The following is a 19258-nucleotide window of genomic DNA, read 5'->3' on the forward strand; positions in this document are numbered from 1 at the left end:
GTCTGGCTAGACCAGAGGATGTACACTGGTACAGATAGGAACTGGAAACACAGGGAATCCAGGGCCCTTCAGGACTGGTGGTGTGAGTGGTGATACTAGGAAGATAGAACGAGAGTGGGTTGGAAAGAGGGAACCGATTACAAGGATCTACATGTGACCTCCTCCCTGGGGGACGGACAACAGAAAAGTGGATGAAGGGAGATGTCAGACAGGGCAAGATATGACAAAATAATAATTTATAAATTATCAAGGGTTCATGAGGGAGTGGGGATTGGGGAGGGACAGGAAAAATGAGGACCTGATGCCAGGGGCTTAAGTGGAGAGCAAATGTTTTGAGAATGATAAGGGAAATGAATGTACAAATGTGCTTTACACAACTGATTTATGTATGGCTTGTGGTAAGAGGTGTATGAGCCCCTAATAAAACAATTAAAAATGATTAAAAAAAAAACCAAAACAAAAAAAAAAGAAGAACAAAGAAATCTGTCTTGGAAGAAGTACTGCCAGAATGCTCCTTGCAAGCAAGGATGGCTACACTTCAACTCACATTCTTCAGACAGGCCATCAGGAAACAACAGACCCAGGGGAGGAAGGGAGTGCTATGCTGGGTAAAGCTGAGTGTCAGTGAAAAAGAGGAAGAATGTCAACAAGATGGACTAACATGGTGGCGGCAACAATGGACTCCAGCCTAACAATTGTGCGGATGGTGCAGGACCGGGCAGTGGTTCCTGCTATTGTACGTAGGGTCACTATGAGTCAGAACCACCTGATACAGGTGATTGCTGGAACCCGGAAGCATTTACTGCTATCTGCAGTCTTAAACATTTATCTTCCAAATAATTTATTAACATACTAAATCCAACCACTTTTTGATCCTGTATTATTCACTGTCTTGGTTTGCAATACCCCAAGGTTAATGGCATATTCTTGTCCGCAGTGAAAAAAACCACTCTCAAGCATGAATCTCTATCCTTAGAAGACAAACATTCCATATCATCTTAATCACTCAACAATAAATTCAACTAAGTCTCATTTTCCACAGAATATTGAACAGAAAATCAAACAATCCCCAGCTTCTCTGCAATCATTAACTTTTATTTAACTCACAATTAAACAGCATAAGAATGATGAATTCCAAAATATCCCAGAAGCAAGAAATGGAAAGTCAAAGACTTACATTCAAGCTGTGCAACCACATCTCCAGGGTCTACTGCTTCAGGGAACACCTACAGGGGCAGGAGGGAGGTTGGGGGGAAAAGGAAGTGAAAGGAAAATAAATGTATGATGATCTTAGTATTTCTCTCCTTTCCAAATCTCTTATTTCCCAAACATAATTTAGGTTCAGCTTAAGTATTATCATTTCTGACCACCATGGGAAACATATAATTCCCTCAATCCTTCAGCCACTCTTTATTCCTTTATCCTTTTCATGAAACATATTATTATATAAAATTTTATTATATGATGTTTACCTAATTTTTTTCTGTTTCTCCAACTAAAATGAAATCTCTAAGAGGGCAAGGGATTTGTACTGGTCAACATGTCCCCTCAGTGCCCAATATCAAACACCACAGAGAGAAGAGACTGGGAATTACTGAAGAAGGAAGGGAACAAAGGAGCGAACCAAGAGAGCAGGCAAAGAAGAAAAAAAGAAAAATATAATTTTTAGTCATAAACTAAAAGGCTATATTAAAAGAGATTTTAAAAAGAAGTACAAGAAAGCTTTGAGTAATATATGATGTCCCATTCTAATTGACTAGTAACTTGTTTTTCATTTGCATGAAAAGTCAGTATTCAGGTACAGTGCTATTATATGACAGGTTCTGTGTTTTATATAAAATCAAAGACAATTTTAGAAATAAACTAACCCATAAAAAAGGACAACTTTCCAGCAAACCTGTGTCTGACATTCTCAATGATTATTATTGTAAATTCCCCTAACAATTAACTCCCATTGAATGGTGTCCAGCCATGAAATGACTGATTCTGTACAAGTGATCTGATACTGTGATATGGAGCTAGCCTACATTGGCTTAATATCCCTCTTTCAACAGGGTTTTAAAAAATTGGTACCAAGAGTTAATCAAAGACAATATTAATGGAAGATGGTAATGCTCCAAGGGGATGATCAATAAGACTCTCTACCACAAATTACCAAGGTTTTGAAAGGGAGTCAAAGGCAGATAAAAAAACAACAAACAAAAAACCCATAGATCCAGGAATGGATTTGGGGATTGCACTAAATCCTAGCTCGTTTAAGAACAATTAGTTCTTACATCATGGCCCTGCTCGATACTCGCCCTCAGGAAGGGAACACAGAAGGTACGGGTGCTACAGCAAAGTGTGGTGACGAAATGAGATGGTGCCCGGCTGTCAAATAAACTAGTGTCTGGGGCCTTAAAGGCTTGTCTCCAAAGAAGCAACCATCTAAGTGAGACGTCCACTAAGTCCACAGGGAAGAAGTGCATCATCATCAGTCACCAGATTTTAATCATACAGTCCTTAGTTGCAGGAGGATTTGTATCACAGCCTAAATTGTGAGAATCGTTTGCATAAGGCTATGGACGACAGCAGGAGCCCAAGATACATTTGTGGGAACTACACAGGAAAACTAAGCCTCCCTCTATTCATAATTCGTCCATAATTGAGGGATGGGAAAAAACTAGTTACTAAATAGAGTGCATTAAAGAGATTAGTATCGAAGATGGAAGGGATAAACCTGACTTGAACAATTGATCCTCCTCAGATGCATCCTGGACCTGATCGGGTTTTCAACGTTATCTGTATTTTGGGGAGGGGTCTTGTTTGTTTGTTTGTTTGACCATATTAGGGTTTATCTCAGATGTGTCATGTCATTGGGTGGGTCACCCTCTTCAAGTTGTGTTTTATGTCTTTCTGTTTTTCAGTATATGAAACTCAGGATTGACGAGCCTATAAAGAGGAACAGCAAGTAGAATAAAGGTTTAGGGTGGGGGTGGGGAAACGATGTCAAGGAGTCCAGGAAGGGAAAGAATGTTTGGACACTGATTGTGGTAGCAATTGTACAATATTGCTTGACATGAATGAACTATGGAATGATATGATAGATGTATTGACTACCAAATAATAATACATTTTTTAAAAGACAACTGATTCAATGCATGATGATGTAATGCATATTTATTTTTAAGCTTCTGGGTTTAAGTTACAATTCTCAGTTTTACTTAAATCAAAGTACAAAGTCTGCAATAATAATTTGTGTTCTGGGCACTATTAAACATTTAAAACTGTGTTTTGGTTTTCTTAAAGCTTAATCTGACATTTGAACTCACCTTTTCAAACACCATTCTGGCATTGAAGACCAATGGAAAAGTGGGTGGAACACATTGTGTCTTTTTGTATTGGCCAAACACACAGATGCTAAGGTAGATGTCCTCCTTGTCTTTCAGCACCACTCCTGGACAAGTTACCTGAAAGAAATAGGTCCTCTTTACTGCTTTATAAATTCCCTGAAAAATTGCACCAAAAATAATCTAACAAATATGAGGTTAAACACTAGTCTACAAACCTAATAAAATACTTGCAATAATACTAGTAACAACCACACGAGACCCCAATGTTAGCAGAGTTAAATGAAGTAAGTGTCTTTCTAGCTTCCATCCCTCTGAGGGATATACAAGTTTCCATTTGGTTATTTGTGTCAGTTTGGAGCTCTAAGCACTGGCTCTTGGGACAGACACTAACAGTTTTTAAACAGTCAGCCTTAGGCTCTCACTTTATGCTGAATGCTGAGCTTATTCAGCATCATTAAATCACAAAGGATTAACATTCAGCAGAAACAAAGCACTACACTAAAGATGGGCCTACTTTGTCTAACATACCATGGGCATTTTATCAGGAAAGAAATCATGGCAGATAAATAGGGGTGATCAAGGAGGAGGAAGGCACTCAATGAGGTGCACTGACATAGTGGCTGCGGTGATGGGCTCAACATAACAATTAGGAGGACAGCGCCCGATCAAGCAGTGTTTTGTTCTGGGGCACATGGGGTTGCCATGAGTTGGAACCCACTCAATAATGCTGTATATGATCTATATCACTCTAAATATAGTCACCTTAAACATGAAAAGTTTCTACTCTAAGCATTTTTTACAGATAAAATTCAACTTAATTATGTACGAGCATCTCATAGTGACCCAATGAGAGGGTAGAAGTGCCCATGTGGATTTCCAAAATCATAACTCTTTATGAAGGTAGAACGCCCCATGGCAGAGAGTTGTCACCAACTTGATTGAGGAGAGTTCGGAGTTTGTGGAGATGGGAGACTGGAATATAATGAGCACCAGTGTGGCCATGGTTAAGCACTGGGGCGATATCAAAAGACGGACAGTTCAAACCCACCAACTACTCCATGGGACAAAACTGTGCAGTCTATTTCCACAAAGAGTATCTGTTGAGGTCAGGTCAATTCCAATTTATAAAGAATGTACAGGAAATAATTGAACTACCCTTGATAGTTCTAAAGACTACAACATTTATGATAGCAGGCTGAGATAACTTTATTCCATGTAGTTGGTGGGTTTGACCCACTGACCTTTCAGCATATGATTAACTAGTACCAGCAAGACTTCTTTCCAAAACGATTTCTGCCTTAGGAACCCTCGGAGACAGTTCTACTGTCCTACTGGAGTGCTAGGTGTCAGAATGGATTCAATGCACAAAACAGTATCATCTGTCGATATGATTAACAAAAATCTAAGTATAAAGTTTGGGGCTTCTGAAAAATGCATAATAATTTCTCCAGTCCCAATCATATTACACTGCTAAGAGTCAGCTATTACTTAACAGGATATTAAAGTCTACGATTTAAAATCAATAGTCATACACATTAAATATGATTAAATATCCCCGAACAATTCAAAGGAGGTTTAAAAAGTTTGTGGAACGTTCACTAGTTCTTATGGTACAGTGACTCTGTATTCTTTCCATCTTCTTTTGATGTTTCCTGTATCATTCAATGTTTTTCCTACAGAATCTTTCAATATTGTAACTCAAGACCTCAATTTTTTCTTTTGTTCTTTCAGTTTAAGATATGTTGAGCATGTTATCACTTTCTGGGGAAAAAAGACTTAATGTTATGAAAATGTCAAGAGTACTCAAAGCAATCTATAAACACAATGCATTCTCAATCAAAATCCCACAACATCATTCTTTAACTAAATGGAAAAAAATTAATTCCTAACTTCATATGGAGTGGGAAAAGACCTGGGATAAGCAAAGCACTCCTTAAAGGAAGAAGAAAGTAGGAGGCCTTAACCTCAGACTCTATTACACAGTCACAGTAGTCAATACAGCCTATTACTAGTATAATCATCAGTACACAGAGCAATGGAAGAGCATATAAAACCCCCCAATCAATGGGCCCATCTACAGACAACTGATCTTCGACAAAGGGTCAAACGCATGACATAGGAAAGAGATAGTCTCTGCAACAAATGGTGCTAGCAAAACTGAATCTCCATGTGCAGAAGCACAGGACCTGTACCTCATGCCATGCATACAAATGAACTCAAGACGGGCCAGATGTAAATCCCAGAGCTAAAAAGATCATCAATGAGAAAACAGGGACAAACGCCAGGGCCCCGATATGAGGCAAACACAGACTATCAAACATAAGCACACACAAAAGACAAAATAGATGACCGGGACCCACTAAAACGGTACACTTATGTGCATCAAGAGACTTCATCAAAAGAGTAAAAAGAGAGCTCATGGTCTAGAAAAAGTCTTTATCGATGACACAACAGACAAGAACTAATCTCTAAAATGTATAGAATATTGAAGACCTCAATAGGGAATAATAATAATCTAATTACAAGTGGATGAAAGACATGCACAGAAGTTCACTAAAAATGACATTCAAAAGGCTAACAAGCACACCAGCCATCATGGATGTGCAAATCAAAATAATGATTAGATCACACCTGACACTATCAATGACAGCCCAACTTAAAACAGAACAGAAGACAAATGCCAGAGAAGTTACAGAGAGAATGAAACTCTCAAACACTGCTGGTGGGCCTGAAAATATGATACATGTTATGGAAAGCAATATGGGGTTACCTGAAAGATCTAAATACCTCTGCTGAGTATATACCCCAAAGGAATAAGAGGCAAAATGAGAAAAGATGTGTGCACGCCATATCCACGGCAGCCCTGTTCACAATAGCAAAAGGTTAAAAACAGCCCCAAAGCTCATCAGAGAAAAAGAGCTGAAGAAACTTGGGTACATGCACGCAATGGAATGCTATGCATTGTTAAAAATATATCTTGAGATAACTACAAAGCACATCACAACATGGATGGACATGGAGAACATTATGCTAAGTGAAGTTACTCAGTGCCATAGAGTCGATGCCGGGTCATAGTGACTGTAAAGGGCAGGGTAGAACTATCCCTGTGAGTTTCTAAGACCGTAACTCTATATGGGAGTAGAAAGCCTCATCTTTCTCCCAAGGATTGGTTAGTGGTTTCGAACTGCTGACCTTATTGTTAGCAGCCCAACACAATGCCACATAGTCCACTACACTACTGGGGCACTGGTTATTTGGTTACGAAGACTTATTTTAAATACTAAAGAACAGAAAGATGTCACTTTGAAAACATCTTTATAGTGTGCCTGACCCACGCCATGATATTTTCAATAGTGTCATTTAAAAGTTGGACAATGAATAAGGCAGACTGGAGAAAACCTGATGTGTTACAATGGTGATGTTGGAGAAGAACACTGAGAATGCCACGGATGGCCAGAAGAACAAAGAAGTCTGTCTGGGAGGAAGTACAGTCAGAAGGTTCTTTGAAAGTGAGGATAGTAATACTTCATCTCATGTCCTTTGGGCAGGGCAGTAGGAGAGGCCACTCCTAGAGAAGGGCATCAGGCTTAGTAGAGGGTCAAAGAAAAAGAGGGGAAGGAGGTACGCTCTCCATGAGATGGATTGACATGGTGGTTACAACGATGGTCCTGAGCATAAAAAACTGCAATGGTTCAGGACCAAAGAGGGTGTCATTTTGTTGTACACAAGGAAACTACGTCAGCATCAACTCGATGACACCTAACAAGCAATTAACAACATACGGATAATGACATCAACATGAATATTCATACAGATAAAGCCATCAACATGAATATTCATATAGCTAATGACATTAGCATGAATATTCTTAAGCATTTCAATTAAAAGGCAGAAGCTATCAGATAATTTTTAACACATAGCAAAACCTATAATATGCTGTCTATAAAAAAACAGAGAAACCCATACTTTTTCTTTTAAGACACAAACTGAAAGAACACTTCAGAAATGGTGAATTCAGATCTCTGAAAACCAACTCTTCCATAAAAGCAGTGAAAACAGACAAAAATTGACAATATCAACTTTTTCAGAATTATGGAAATTAACTGGAGGCTTGCAACAATCTGAATAGTATTCGTGAATGAAATAGCGAGATCTCAGTAATGACTAGTATGCTCTGCGCTGCTTTAACACACTTAGCCCCATAATTACTTTCTACCCAGCACTGTGGTAGCCTTGAAACCCAAAGCCTGCAATCACGAAAACCAAGAAATCCAGCCACCCAGCAGCTACTGGAGAACAGGTACGGGGCTACCGAAAGTACCATGGCAAGGAGTTATTAGAACTGTAGGCAAGCGCCTCAGAAACCCTGACTTGCAGGACTTTCTTTTATTTGGTTTGGGGGGGAGGCAAGGGTGGTGGGAGCTTACTACAAGCAGCTTTTTACCCTGAGGCATTTGTCACAAACCATCAGTGATAATGTATGACATCTGGCTGCCTAGGGCAGTAATAACTCCAAACTCTAAACCAAACTCACGGCCATCGCGTCGATGCCGATTGCTGGCGACCCTGTAGGTTTTTGAGGCTGTGACTCTTCATGGGAGTAGGAAGCCTTGCCTTCTCCCACTGAGAGGCTGATGGTTTCCATATGCTGACCTTGCGGTTAGCTGCCCAGAGTAACCACCAAGGCCCCAAGGCAGTCGTAAGAGTTGGGGCAAAACATAAGATGACCAAGACATTGAAATGACAAAACTGGGGAATTATGTGTCCAGAGTGAGCTTTGAAAAGTTCTGACATATTCCTGGGAATTTGAAATGCCACGTGCAATCACACACACACACACACACACACACACACACACACACCACCCCACCCCCCTAGGAAAGACCTTCAACAACCCACCTACACAGGGCAGGGGAGAACTACTTTGTAAGGGTTCTGAGTGTCAATCGGCCAACCGCATCTTTTCCTCAGGGAGCAGCTGGTGAGTTTAAACCCAGCGTTCGTGGCCCAATGCTAACCTCACTGCTCTGCCAGGGCTCCCGGGAAACACCTGAGGACCCTGAGTCATGTACCACTGCTGCGTCTGAAAGTTCTAGGGAAACAAAAATTGAAGAATAAATCAAAGTGCTAAACTACCTGACAGATCACCAGAAGTATGCTTCAAAATGCACAGAGCTCCTTGCAAAAACGTCCTGGTTCAAAGCATTTCAGGAAATCTACGTCCAGTCAGAGGAGCCTGGATGGCTCTGCTGGTAAGTGGCGAATGGCTAAGTGTAAGGTAAGTCAGCTGTTCAAACCCCCGCGCCATGCCGGGGGAGAAAGAGGAGGTTATCGACAGCTTCAGAAACCCCACTGTCAGGCTGCTCTGAGGCAGACTGGATGGGCGGACAGCAGTGAACAAGTGCCAACATCACTGTAGCACAAAGCAAGCAGAGGCCGCGGTGGTTCCACACAAAGAACACAGACTTGCCAGAGCCAGCCCGCAAAGTGAGCAAATAATAATGACTGGAGAACAGCAACAACAAACCCTGCAAAGGGGGAGTGATGTTCCAGAGCTGCTGCATTACGTAATTAAACATGCCAAGTTTCCAACTAAAATTGTGAGCGGGGCAACTAAAAAGGAAAGTATAATCTATGCGGGAAGGGGCACAACAGACACTGTCCCGGAGGAAACTCAGAAGATGTACTTAGCTGACAGAGACTTTAAATCATCTATTACAAATATAGAGAATGACATAAAGCACATTTAAAGAACTAAAGGAAAATACATATATAATGTCACATATATTTTATATGTGACAATGGTGTCTCCTCAAATAATGAATATGAATAAAGAGCTTAAATTATTTTTAAAAAGTAGACATTCTGGTGTGAAAAAGTATAGAACTAGCTTTTTTCATCTCTAAAGGAGATCAAAGCCTGGCTGTCAACTGGATAGAGTCTGGGGTCTTAAAAGCTGGTATTCAAACCTTGTATTCAAGGCTAGTATTCAAACAAGCAGCCATCTAAGCAGGAGTCAACCAAGTCCAAACAGAAGAAGCACACCAGCTTGTGTGATCCAGAGACGACAATAACAAAATGAAGATGAAAAGCAGCAGAGTATGATCGCCCGATTTGTGGAGGGCTATGGAGTACGGTGGGAGCCCAAACCCTCCACAGATCTGCTCTCGCCACAGGCAAGACTCTCGACAGCCATACTCTCAGGCGGAGACCACTGTAATCCTGGTTATGCCGGGTCAAACTCCATACTTGGCCAGGTGGCCACGCTACAGACACGACCTGAATGTGTTCTGGGAGCAAGTATCTCCTTACTTGTGCCGCAACAGAAACTTCTTCCCTGGCTTTTTACACGCTGATGGGAGTCTTTTCCTTAGCGCAATTTTGCTTTGATTGTTTTCTGTTGGGTCTTTCGGGTGGGAAGCACAGGAGGAGTGGGTGCAAAATGGTAATAAGTGCTACATGGGGATAAGAGAATACCAGGGTGGGGGAGCGGAGGGGGCACGAGAATAGACTGGGGTTGCACAACCCATCTTAAGGGCGATTTAACCATGGGGTTGGGGGAGAATGCGCTAAAATGGGTGTGGCATTGATTATACAATTCTCCTTGATATGACTGAATTATTGAATTGTAGGTTATGTAAAATAGGTGCCAATAAAACTGTTGGGGGAAAAACAGAATGCTGATGTATGAAGTATAAATGTAGGAAATATGGAAGTCATTACAAATAAACTGGCACGCATAAAAAAGAATTGATATAATATGGTGACAGAGAAAGATTCTGTGACCTTGAAACTTGGTGGATGGAAATGTGAGGAACAGAATGGAATTGAAACCATACAGTCCGAGGAACAGAAGCAAACTAATGAAGAAAACTTAACCAAGACTGAGGCACCTGTGAGACACCAAAACACATATAATGGGAATCGCAGAAGGAGAGGAAGAATTGGGGCAGAAATCTATTATTTGAAGAAATAGCATATATGTTTCTCAAATTTTATGAAAACATTAATTCACACATCCAAGAACTCCAACTAGAATAAGCTAGACATATAATCAAGTTGTCAAAAGACTCTTAAAGTAACAAAACAGAAATGATGAAGCACATACCAGGAATACTCAATAAGATAAAGAGTTGATTTATCATCAGGAGCCCAAAAGGTAGCTAGACAGCATATTAAAAGTGATGAAAGAAGTAGATTGTCAACCAAGAATTCTACAATTAGTCCAACGTTCCTTCTGAAATAAAGGGAAAATTAACACATCCAAGATAAATGAAAATATAAAGGATTTGTCATTAGCAGACTTGCCTTTCTAGAAACAGTGAATGGGGAGATCCTTCTGTTTGGCACAAAGGGGCATTAGATAATAACACAAATCTGCATGAAGAAATAAATAGCACCAGCACAGATGACAATATAACCAGTTTCCAGCAAGATGATTCTGCCCCATGGCAGCCCATGTGTCTCAGAGTAGAGTGACGGCATTCGGTTCACATGAAAGCCACTATAGATGTGTATTTTTGCTCCTACCTCTCCTTCTCCATCTGATTCTAAAGAAAAAATGCACTGGACAACAACTATAGAAATGTATTAGTAGGGGGGAGCGGGGGGGGGGAATAAGGAGCTGATGCCAAGGGCTTAAGCAGAAAACAAATATTTGGAGAATGATGAGGGCAACAAATGTGAAAATGAGCTCGACACAATGGATGGATGTAGGGATTATGATAAGAGTTGTACAAGCTCCCAATAAAATGATTTAAAAAAAGAAATGCATTAATAGACACATGTGCAAGAATAAAATTTGTGTGAACATAGTATTAAAAGAGGGACACAACAGAGCTATATAGGAGCAAAGGTTTTGCACACTACAAAAATTTTGTTCATGCTAATCACAACTGGATTCTTAAAAATAAGGTTTTAATTATAAACCCCAGAGTAACCACTAAGAAAATAACAACAAAAAATTGGGGAAAATGATAAGAAAAAACATTTACCCTGGTTCCCCGAAAATAAGACCGTGTCTTATATTAATTTTTTGCTCCCAAAGATGCGCTAGGTTTTATTTTCAGGGGATATCTTATTTTTCCATGAAGAAGAATACAGTACATTTTTATTGTTCTATTAAAAGAGACCTCGCACTTCCTGTCTGCTCTGGCTGCACTGCGGCCAACAGTGAGCTGTGTGGCGGCGCACGCCGCTATGGTCCAGTTACAGTATCTCTGTGGGGCCTTATTTTCACGGAGGTCTTATTTTCGGGGGATGCCTTATATTTCAGCAAGAGGCAAAACTGTAAGTAGGTCTTATTTGGGGGGCGGGATGTCTTACTTTCAGGGAAACATGGTATATAACACAAAAGAAAGAAGTAGTTGATAGAGCAACAAAAAAGGTATAAGACAGACAGCAAATTATAAAATCATAGTTACTAACCCTACCTTTTTAATAATTATGTTAAAAGAAAATAGACTTGAAACTCCAACCAAATAGCAGAGATTGAGAGAAGCGTTTAAAAATTACAAGACGGAGTATAGATTCAATGACAAAAATGAGCTAATAATTCAATGATAGGATTAAGTATACTACACACATAATAATCAAGAGAGCTAGAGAAACTATATAATTATAAGCAAAATAAACTTGTGGTAGTTACATAATCTATTGCCAATTTGAGAGGATTAAGAGTAAAGGGATGGAGTTTAGCCTGTCAATCAGGCCACAGCTTGATGACTCATTTGGAGGTGCTAAGGAGAAAAACAGCTCCCTGGAGGCGGGACACAAGCTCACTCCCTGCAAGACATCTCCATTGACAAGACACATGGAGCTACACTAGTGCTATGAAACCGGAGATACCACATGGAGATCCCTCCCAGAACTGAGATGCTCACACTGCATCAGGATCCACAAGACCTTCCACCTACTGGCCTGTGATCTTCCTGCATCGGGTGTTATTGCATGTGTTTTGTGAGTCTGAAGAGGACTTTATAGATTGGTTTCAGACACATGGGCTACTATCAGACTTAGGGACTTGATCTGGACTACGCTGGGATGTTTTCTTAATATTCAACTGTTCTTGTATATAAAGTCCTTTCTTTTTTTTTTCTGTTGCTGGTTTTTTATTGTTGGCTTTCATTGCCATTTCCTTTCTTTTTTTTTTAGCAATTTATTGGGGCTCATACAATTCTTATCACAATTCATACATATACATACATCAATTGTACAAAGCACATCTGTACAGTCCCTGCCCTAATCATTTTTTTCTCTTTTCTTTTTTTACATTTTATTAGGGACTCATACAACTCTTATCACCATCCATACATATACATATATCAACCGTACAAAGCACATCCATACATTCCCTGCCCCAATCATTCTCAAGGCATTTGCTCTCCACTTAAGCCCTTTGCATCAGGTCCTCTTTTTTTTTTCCCCTCCCTCCCCTTTTCCCCCTCCCTCATGTGCCCTTGGTAATTTATACATCGTTATTTTGTCATATCTTGCCCTATCCGGAGTCTCCCTTCCCCCCTTCTCTGCCGTCCCTCTCCCAGGGAAGAGGTCACATGTGGATCCCTGTAATCAGTTCCCCCTTTCCAACCCACCCACCCTCCACTCTCCCAGCATATAAAGTCCTTTCTTATACACATGAGCATCTATGAATTTGTTTCTCTAGTCAACTCAGTCTGACACAAAACTTTAAAACAAAAGTGTTATTAAAAGAAGGCCATTATTTAATGATCAGAGGGTCAAGAAGATATAAATTATAAACACATATGCACCTAAAAACACAGTCCCATATCACACAAAGCAAAACCCAACAAAACTGGAAGAAATAAATAATACAAGAATAACTGTAGATGTCAAGGCCCATTTCTCATAACTAGACAGTTCAGAAATAGACTAGAACTCTACAAGCCAGTTCAATCTAACATTATAAACCCACTAGACAGTTGTAGAATATTCTACTAAACAGGAACAGAATATAAGCTTCTCAAATGCACATGAAATATTCTTTAAGATAAAACATATTAAACTATAAAACAATTCTCAATAGATTAAAAGGGATTTAAATCATACAGTGCATATTCTAAAGCCACAATGAAATATCAAAACAGTAACATAAGGAAATTAGAATATTATGTAAAACTAAACACACTCCTAAATAACCAAAGAGCCAAATAAAAAAGTCACAAAGAAAACTGGAATATAATCATTGGGTGCGCACCTCCATGATACGATCACTGAGGACAAACGGGGGCATAAGCAAATGTGGTGAAGAAAGCTGATAGTGCCTGGCTATCAAAAGAGATAGTGTCTGGGGGTCTTAAAGGCTTGAAGGTGAACAAGCGGCCATCTAGCTTAGAAGCAATAAAGCTCACATGGAAGAAGCACACCAGCCTCTGCGATCATGAGGTGTCGAAGCAATCAGGTATAAGGCATCATCCAAAAAAAACAAACAAACCAACCTTACCATAGTGAATGAAGGGGGAAGTGAAGAGTGGAGACCCAAGGCCTATTTGTCGGCCACTGGAGAGCCCCTCACAGAGGGGTCTAGAGGAGGAGATGAGTCAGTATGGGTGCGATGTAGCACCGATGAAGAATACAGCTTTCCCCAGTTCCTAAATGCTCCCCCGCCCCGCCACTACCATGATTCGAATTTTATCTTGAAAGTCTGGATAGAGCAGAGGTTGTACATTGGTGCAGATAAGAGCTGGAGGCACAGGGAGTCCAGGGTGGATGATACCTTCAGGACCAGGGGTGTGAGGGGCGATACGGGGAGGGTAGAGGGAGAGTGGGTTGGAAAGAGGGAACCGATTACAAGGATCTACATGTGACCTCCTCCCCAGGGGACAGACAACAGAAAAGGGGGTGAAGGGAGACGCCGGATAGGGCAAAATATGATAAAATAATAATCTATAAATTATCAAGGGCTCAAGACGGAGGGGGAGCAGGAGGGAGGGAAAAAAGAGGACTTGATGCAAAGGGCTTAAGTGGAGAGCAAATGCTTTGAAAATGATTAGGGCAAAGAATGTACAGATGTGCTTCACACAATTGATGTATGTATGGATTGTGATAAAAGCGCATGAGTAATAAAATGTTAAAAAAGAAAACTAGAATATAATTTGAGATGAAAGTAAATGAAAACACAACACAACAAAACCCAAAGGATGCAGTGAAAACAGTACTCAGAAGGCTATTTACAGCTATAAACGTCTATACTAAAAAAGATGTCAAACCGACAACCTAATGTCTCACATGCAGAAACTTAAATGAAGAGCAAATTGAACTTAACATAGGTAAAAGGATAAAATATAAAACCCAAACCTATTGCCAGTGAGTCAATTCCAACTCATGGCAACCCTGTGACAGAGTAAAAGAGCCCCCAGATTTGAGACTGCAGAAGTCGACCGGCACTTCTTTCTTTCATGGAGCGACTGATGGGCTCACGCCACCTTTTGGTTAGCAACCAAGCATGTAACCAGTGTGTCATGAGCGCTCCTTAGCAGAAGAATAGATACCCTAAAAATAAAAGCAGAAGTAAATGACATTAGAGGGGAAAAGAGAGATGCTTGCCAATGTTGTTGTCACTGCTTGTCCTGGAGTCAATTCTGACTCATAGTAACCCTAAAGGACATGGTAGAACCGCCCCGTTGGATACTGTTTGACTGAAATCTAACACAAACAGATCATCTGGTCTTGTCTCCTGCAGAGCAACTCTGTTCAAACTGCTGAGCTTTCCACTAGTAGCTAAGGGCTTAAACAATCACCACCAGGGCTCCTTGGTGTACTTGTCAATAAAGTCCCAAATGCATGAAGCCTAAACCGACAGAACTGAAGGAAATAACAGATGATGCAAAAATGATACGTGAAAATCTACATCTCCGTTTTCTATAGCGAATGGTGGGAAACGAGGGGGACAATTGAGGATATGAGAAACATAAAAACTTCGTCCTTTGTTGCATGACCAGCAGTCAGCATTGAATGCAACAGAAAGCGACTGAGGGTCTTCCCGTTGCTTGGGTGGTAAAGGATGCTTATTATCACCCCTCTTATCTATTCAACATCGTACCAGAAGTCCTTAACACACAAAAAGGGGAAATCAAAGCAAGACCAAACAAAAAACTCTAACATACCAATATCGAGTTCCTTTCAACTCATAGGGAACCTCTACAGGGCTACTGAGACTGTGAATCTTTAGGAGAACAGCCAGCCTCATCTTTCTCGAGCCGAGTGAGCAAGGGGTTTAAACCACCAAGCTTTCAGTTAGCATGCCTAATGCCCAATCCACAGCATCAACAAGATATTCAAATCGGAAAGGCAGATGTTTTTGGAAATGACAGGATCAATCAGCAGGCAAAAGACACTAAAGATTCCACAAGAAAAGTACTGGAGCTAAAATAAGAATTCAATAATGTTACAAGATCTAAGAACAGTAATAAATATCAGTTGGGTTCCTCTACATTAACAAAGAATACTCCAAAAAAGAAATCAGAAATATAATACTATTTCCAGTGGCCTCCAACTTATTAAATACCTAAAGGCCCAATAGACTTATTCAATGAAAACTATAAGACACTACTGGAAAGACATCCCATGTTCATGGATTGAAAGACTTAATATAGTGAAAATATCAGTTCTACTTAAGGCTATCTACAGGTTCAATCCTCATACAAATCCAAAGAATATTCTTCACTAAAATGAAAGAACTAACAATCAATATCATTTTGAAAGGAAATCAACCCTGAATAGCCAAAGCAGTACTGAAGAAATAGAACAACAGAGACAGGCTTGCATGCCCTAATATCAAAACATGCTGGGCAGCCACTACAATCAAAAGAGCCTGGTGTTGGTCAAACGGTAGACATTAAACAGTAGAATAGCATTGAGCACTTAGCATTAAACCCAGACATCTATGGACAACTGACTTTCAATAAGAGGTCAAAGTTCATTCAGTGGGGCAGAATTTAATAAATGGTGCTGGCACACTAGATATCCACCTGCAGAAAAACGAAACAGGAGCCATACCTCACAACATAGACAAAAACTTACTCAAATTACATCAATGTTAAACCTAAAACCACAAAATTCCTGGAAGCAGGGCAGTTGGTAGATTTGAACTGCCAACCTTGTGGTTAACAACCCAAAACATAACACATAGCATTACTAGTGAAGATACCAGTGATACTTCTCAGACATAATAAAACACATTTCAACATTGTTTTTTCGAGGTTTGACGACTTGGGACCATCTCATGGGGGCACCTAAGTCAACTGGCATAACATAGTGAACAAAATCATGATCTGTGTCCTAGGGGGATGAGTAGCATCTATGACTTCAAAAGCTTGTGAGTGGACATGTAAGACACAATTACAAGTGTCTACTCACCAGGAACAAAACAGTAAGCAGGTAATTAAAAGTACAGAGAAGAAACAAGTCTACATGAGCCATAACCTCAAGTAACTGGGGAATCAGATGCACCCAGCTATGATCACAGGTCTTTCTGACTGGGATCGCAAGAGTTGGTCCCAGACGGAATGGGAGAAAATAGGGAGAACTCAAATTCTTATTTAAAATTGCCCCCCCCCTTCAAAATCCTGGAAAAGTAGAAAATAGAGGATTCACTGTAACTATCAGCTGGAAACATTCTTTAAATCAACAACCAAGCCTATCCTATGGGATTATTGTTCAGAGAAATAGAAGAATGACCAGGAGCTCCATGGCATAGTGCTTTAAGCACTGGGATATTGACTGGAGGGTCAGTAGTTCAAAAACGACTAGTCTCCACTCAGAAAAAAGATACCACTTTCTCTTCCTGGAGAGATCTTGTCTCAGAAACACAAAGGAACAGTTCTACTCTGTACGATAGGGTCGCTGTGAGGGGGAATCTACTTTAGTGGCTTTAAATTGGCCGTGAGTTTGGCAGAGTGGCACGTGAAATAAAGCCTATCACCCAGAAGCTTGGTGCCATATTTAAAAATCAACAGTATGAGCCCCAAGGGTCACCAATTACTCAAAAACAAAGACTAAGGGCCATGGAAACAACTGGAAAGGGGAATTAAAGAGAATGTTGACACCACTACACCATCACTCACTTTCTGCAGGGCAGCTGATATTGACGAGGAAGGGAAATGAAAGGACAAAGTACTTCCTTCACATTGCATCAGCGAAGGCTTGCACCAGGCATCCTCTCCAACAGCGGCACTCTGCAGGCAGGCTGCCAAGCCCTATTGGTTAGCAGAGGAGGAAGCAGCCAATGAGGAGTCTACGCAACCCCAGGCTAAGCGGTTTAAGAAGCCAAGCGCCTTTGTTCTTTATGTTCCTCTACAAAAAGTTACCAACGAGATCTGGGCTATGAAACAAAAACATGTAAAGCGAGGGCTAGGGAGCCCCGACCCAGCAATGAGTAAAATCTGTCTATTTAAAGATAGACTCAGACACTTTTTTCTCCTCCCATTCCCCCCAGTCCTTCTGCCCCATCTTCACTCCTTAAAACTAACAAGAGCCCTGCCACAGTCTAGTGACCTCCCTGCAGATTAAGTTCTGTGCGGCAGCAGCAGCCTCAGCCTCAAGTCAGGAAAGATGGCCAGCAAAAGGCGCGGTGCTGCAAGCATGAGTTAACTGGAGAGAGCATTGCTGGCGGGGTGGAGGGGGCGAAATGGAGAGCATCCTCGGGCAGCACCCTGGAGAGAGAGTGCATTGGCATTGGAGTGTGTCAAAGTGCTTGCCCCCACGTCTTCCCCAAACGCCTCCAGGAGACTGAGTTGAGAGATTGAGCTGTGGGGGATGTGGAGGGGTGAAGGAGGCTGAAGTAAGAATTCTGGTTCTAATTAAAATCTGCCCCGGGATCAATTCATGCAGTGTCAGTAAGCGACTCTGTCCAAGAGCAGCACAAATCCTGTAGTGGGCCGTGGGGATTTCGCATTCCAAACTCATAGGCAAGGCCCTCATCTAATCAGAAAGTTGCACAAGTGTCTGACGGCCACCGCCTGCAGTCATTTACGAGGGAATGCCCTCGAAAGGACAGAGCACTTTTGCGTCACCTTCTCGGGAAAACTGGGAGTAAGAAGAGGAGCGCCTGGTTACAAGGAGCCCAACGTGGACGCTGAGCGGGAGCAAGAGAAACGGATGTACGGTGGCCAGCCTCTCCTGTGGCTGGTGTGGAGGGCGTTTATGACTCGCAGAACGGGGAGATCCAAGTGGTATGGGGGTCGGTCGCGACCCCTAGAGAAGACCCAGGGGAGATCTGGGGGCCGGAAGAGGCGGCCGCGAGGGGTCCTTGGAGGAGTGGGACTCAGACACCGTCGCGGCGGCCGGGGCCGGGGGCGGCCGGTACTCACTGAGCGGATCTCCAGCGCCAGGGCGCATTGCAGCGCCTTCACCTTCGGCATCCGGGCGGGGTGGGACGGCGGGGGGACCCCGGCCGCGGGCCCGAGCGAGGCGGGAAGACACGGGACGGGGCGGGGACGGGGAGGAGACTAGGTGGCGGCGGCGGTGGCAGCTGTGGCCCCCAGGCCGGAGCCCGCGGTCCAGCCTGGGTCCCGCCGGAGCAGCAGCTGTGCGTGGGGCGCGGACCCGTTGTCATGGCAGCCGGGCGTGGCGTGCCGGAAGAGAGGTGGGGCGGGGGCGGGCTGCTGGGGGCGGGGCTCGGAGAACACTGGGGCGGGGCGGGGCTGCGCGAGGAGGCGGGGCTCGGAGAACACTGGGGCGGGGCGGGACTGCGCGAGGAGGAGGGGCTTCCTGTGGCCGGGCAGGGGCGGGGCAGTGCATCTGTGACGTCAAACTGGGACGCAGGCCCGATAAAGCAGAGAATAAGCTGTTTGTATACTGGGAAGGTGACCAGATCAGGAAATGGACGCTGGCCAGAGTGTTGAGTTGCAGTTGTGGGGATGGCACCTGGGGCTAATGGTGTGCCCCTGTGGCCTCAAGTGTCCCCA

General features: G+C 42.2%; 1 protein-coding gene across 8 annotated transcripts in view; it reads right to left on the minus strand.

Annotated features, from left to right (window-relative positions):
- SPATA6 (spermatogenesis associated 6) overlaps positions 1 to 18914 on the minus strand; it is a 112744-nt gene extending 93830 nt beyond the window's left edge. For 7 of the 8 annotated variants that reach the window (XM_075555838.1, XM_075555843.1, XM_075555842.1 and 4 more), the window contains exons 1-3: positions 17417 to 17509; positions 3312 to 3449; positions 1178 to 1226 (exon numbers count right to left, since the gene is read on the minus strand). In XM_075555838.1, the coding sequence (XP_075411953.1) occupies positions 1178 to 1226; positions 3312 to 3449; positions 17417 to 17485 (256 nt within the window). In that variant the 5' untranslated portion in view covers positions 17486 to 17509. Of the gene's footprint in view, positions 1 to 1177; positions 1227 to 3311; positions 3450 to 17416; positions 17510 to 18661 lie in introns of those variants that run through there. The other variant, XM_075555825.1, reaches the window with a different exon arrangement.
- Between the last annotated feature and the right edge of the window lie 344 nt (positions 18915 to 19258).

The sequence above is a fragment of the Tenrec ecaudatus genome, chromosome 1, assembly GCF_050624435.1.
Source record: "Tenrec ecaudatus isolate mTenEca1 chromosome 1, mTenEca1.hap1, whole genome shotgun sequence".
NCBI classification, from domain to species: domain Eukaryota; kingdom Metazoa; phylum Chordata; class Mammalia; order Afrosoricida; family Tenrecidae; genus Tenrec; species Tenrec ecaudatus.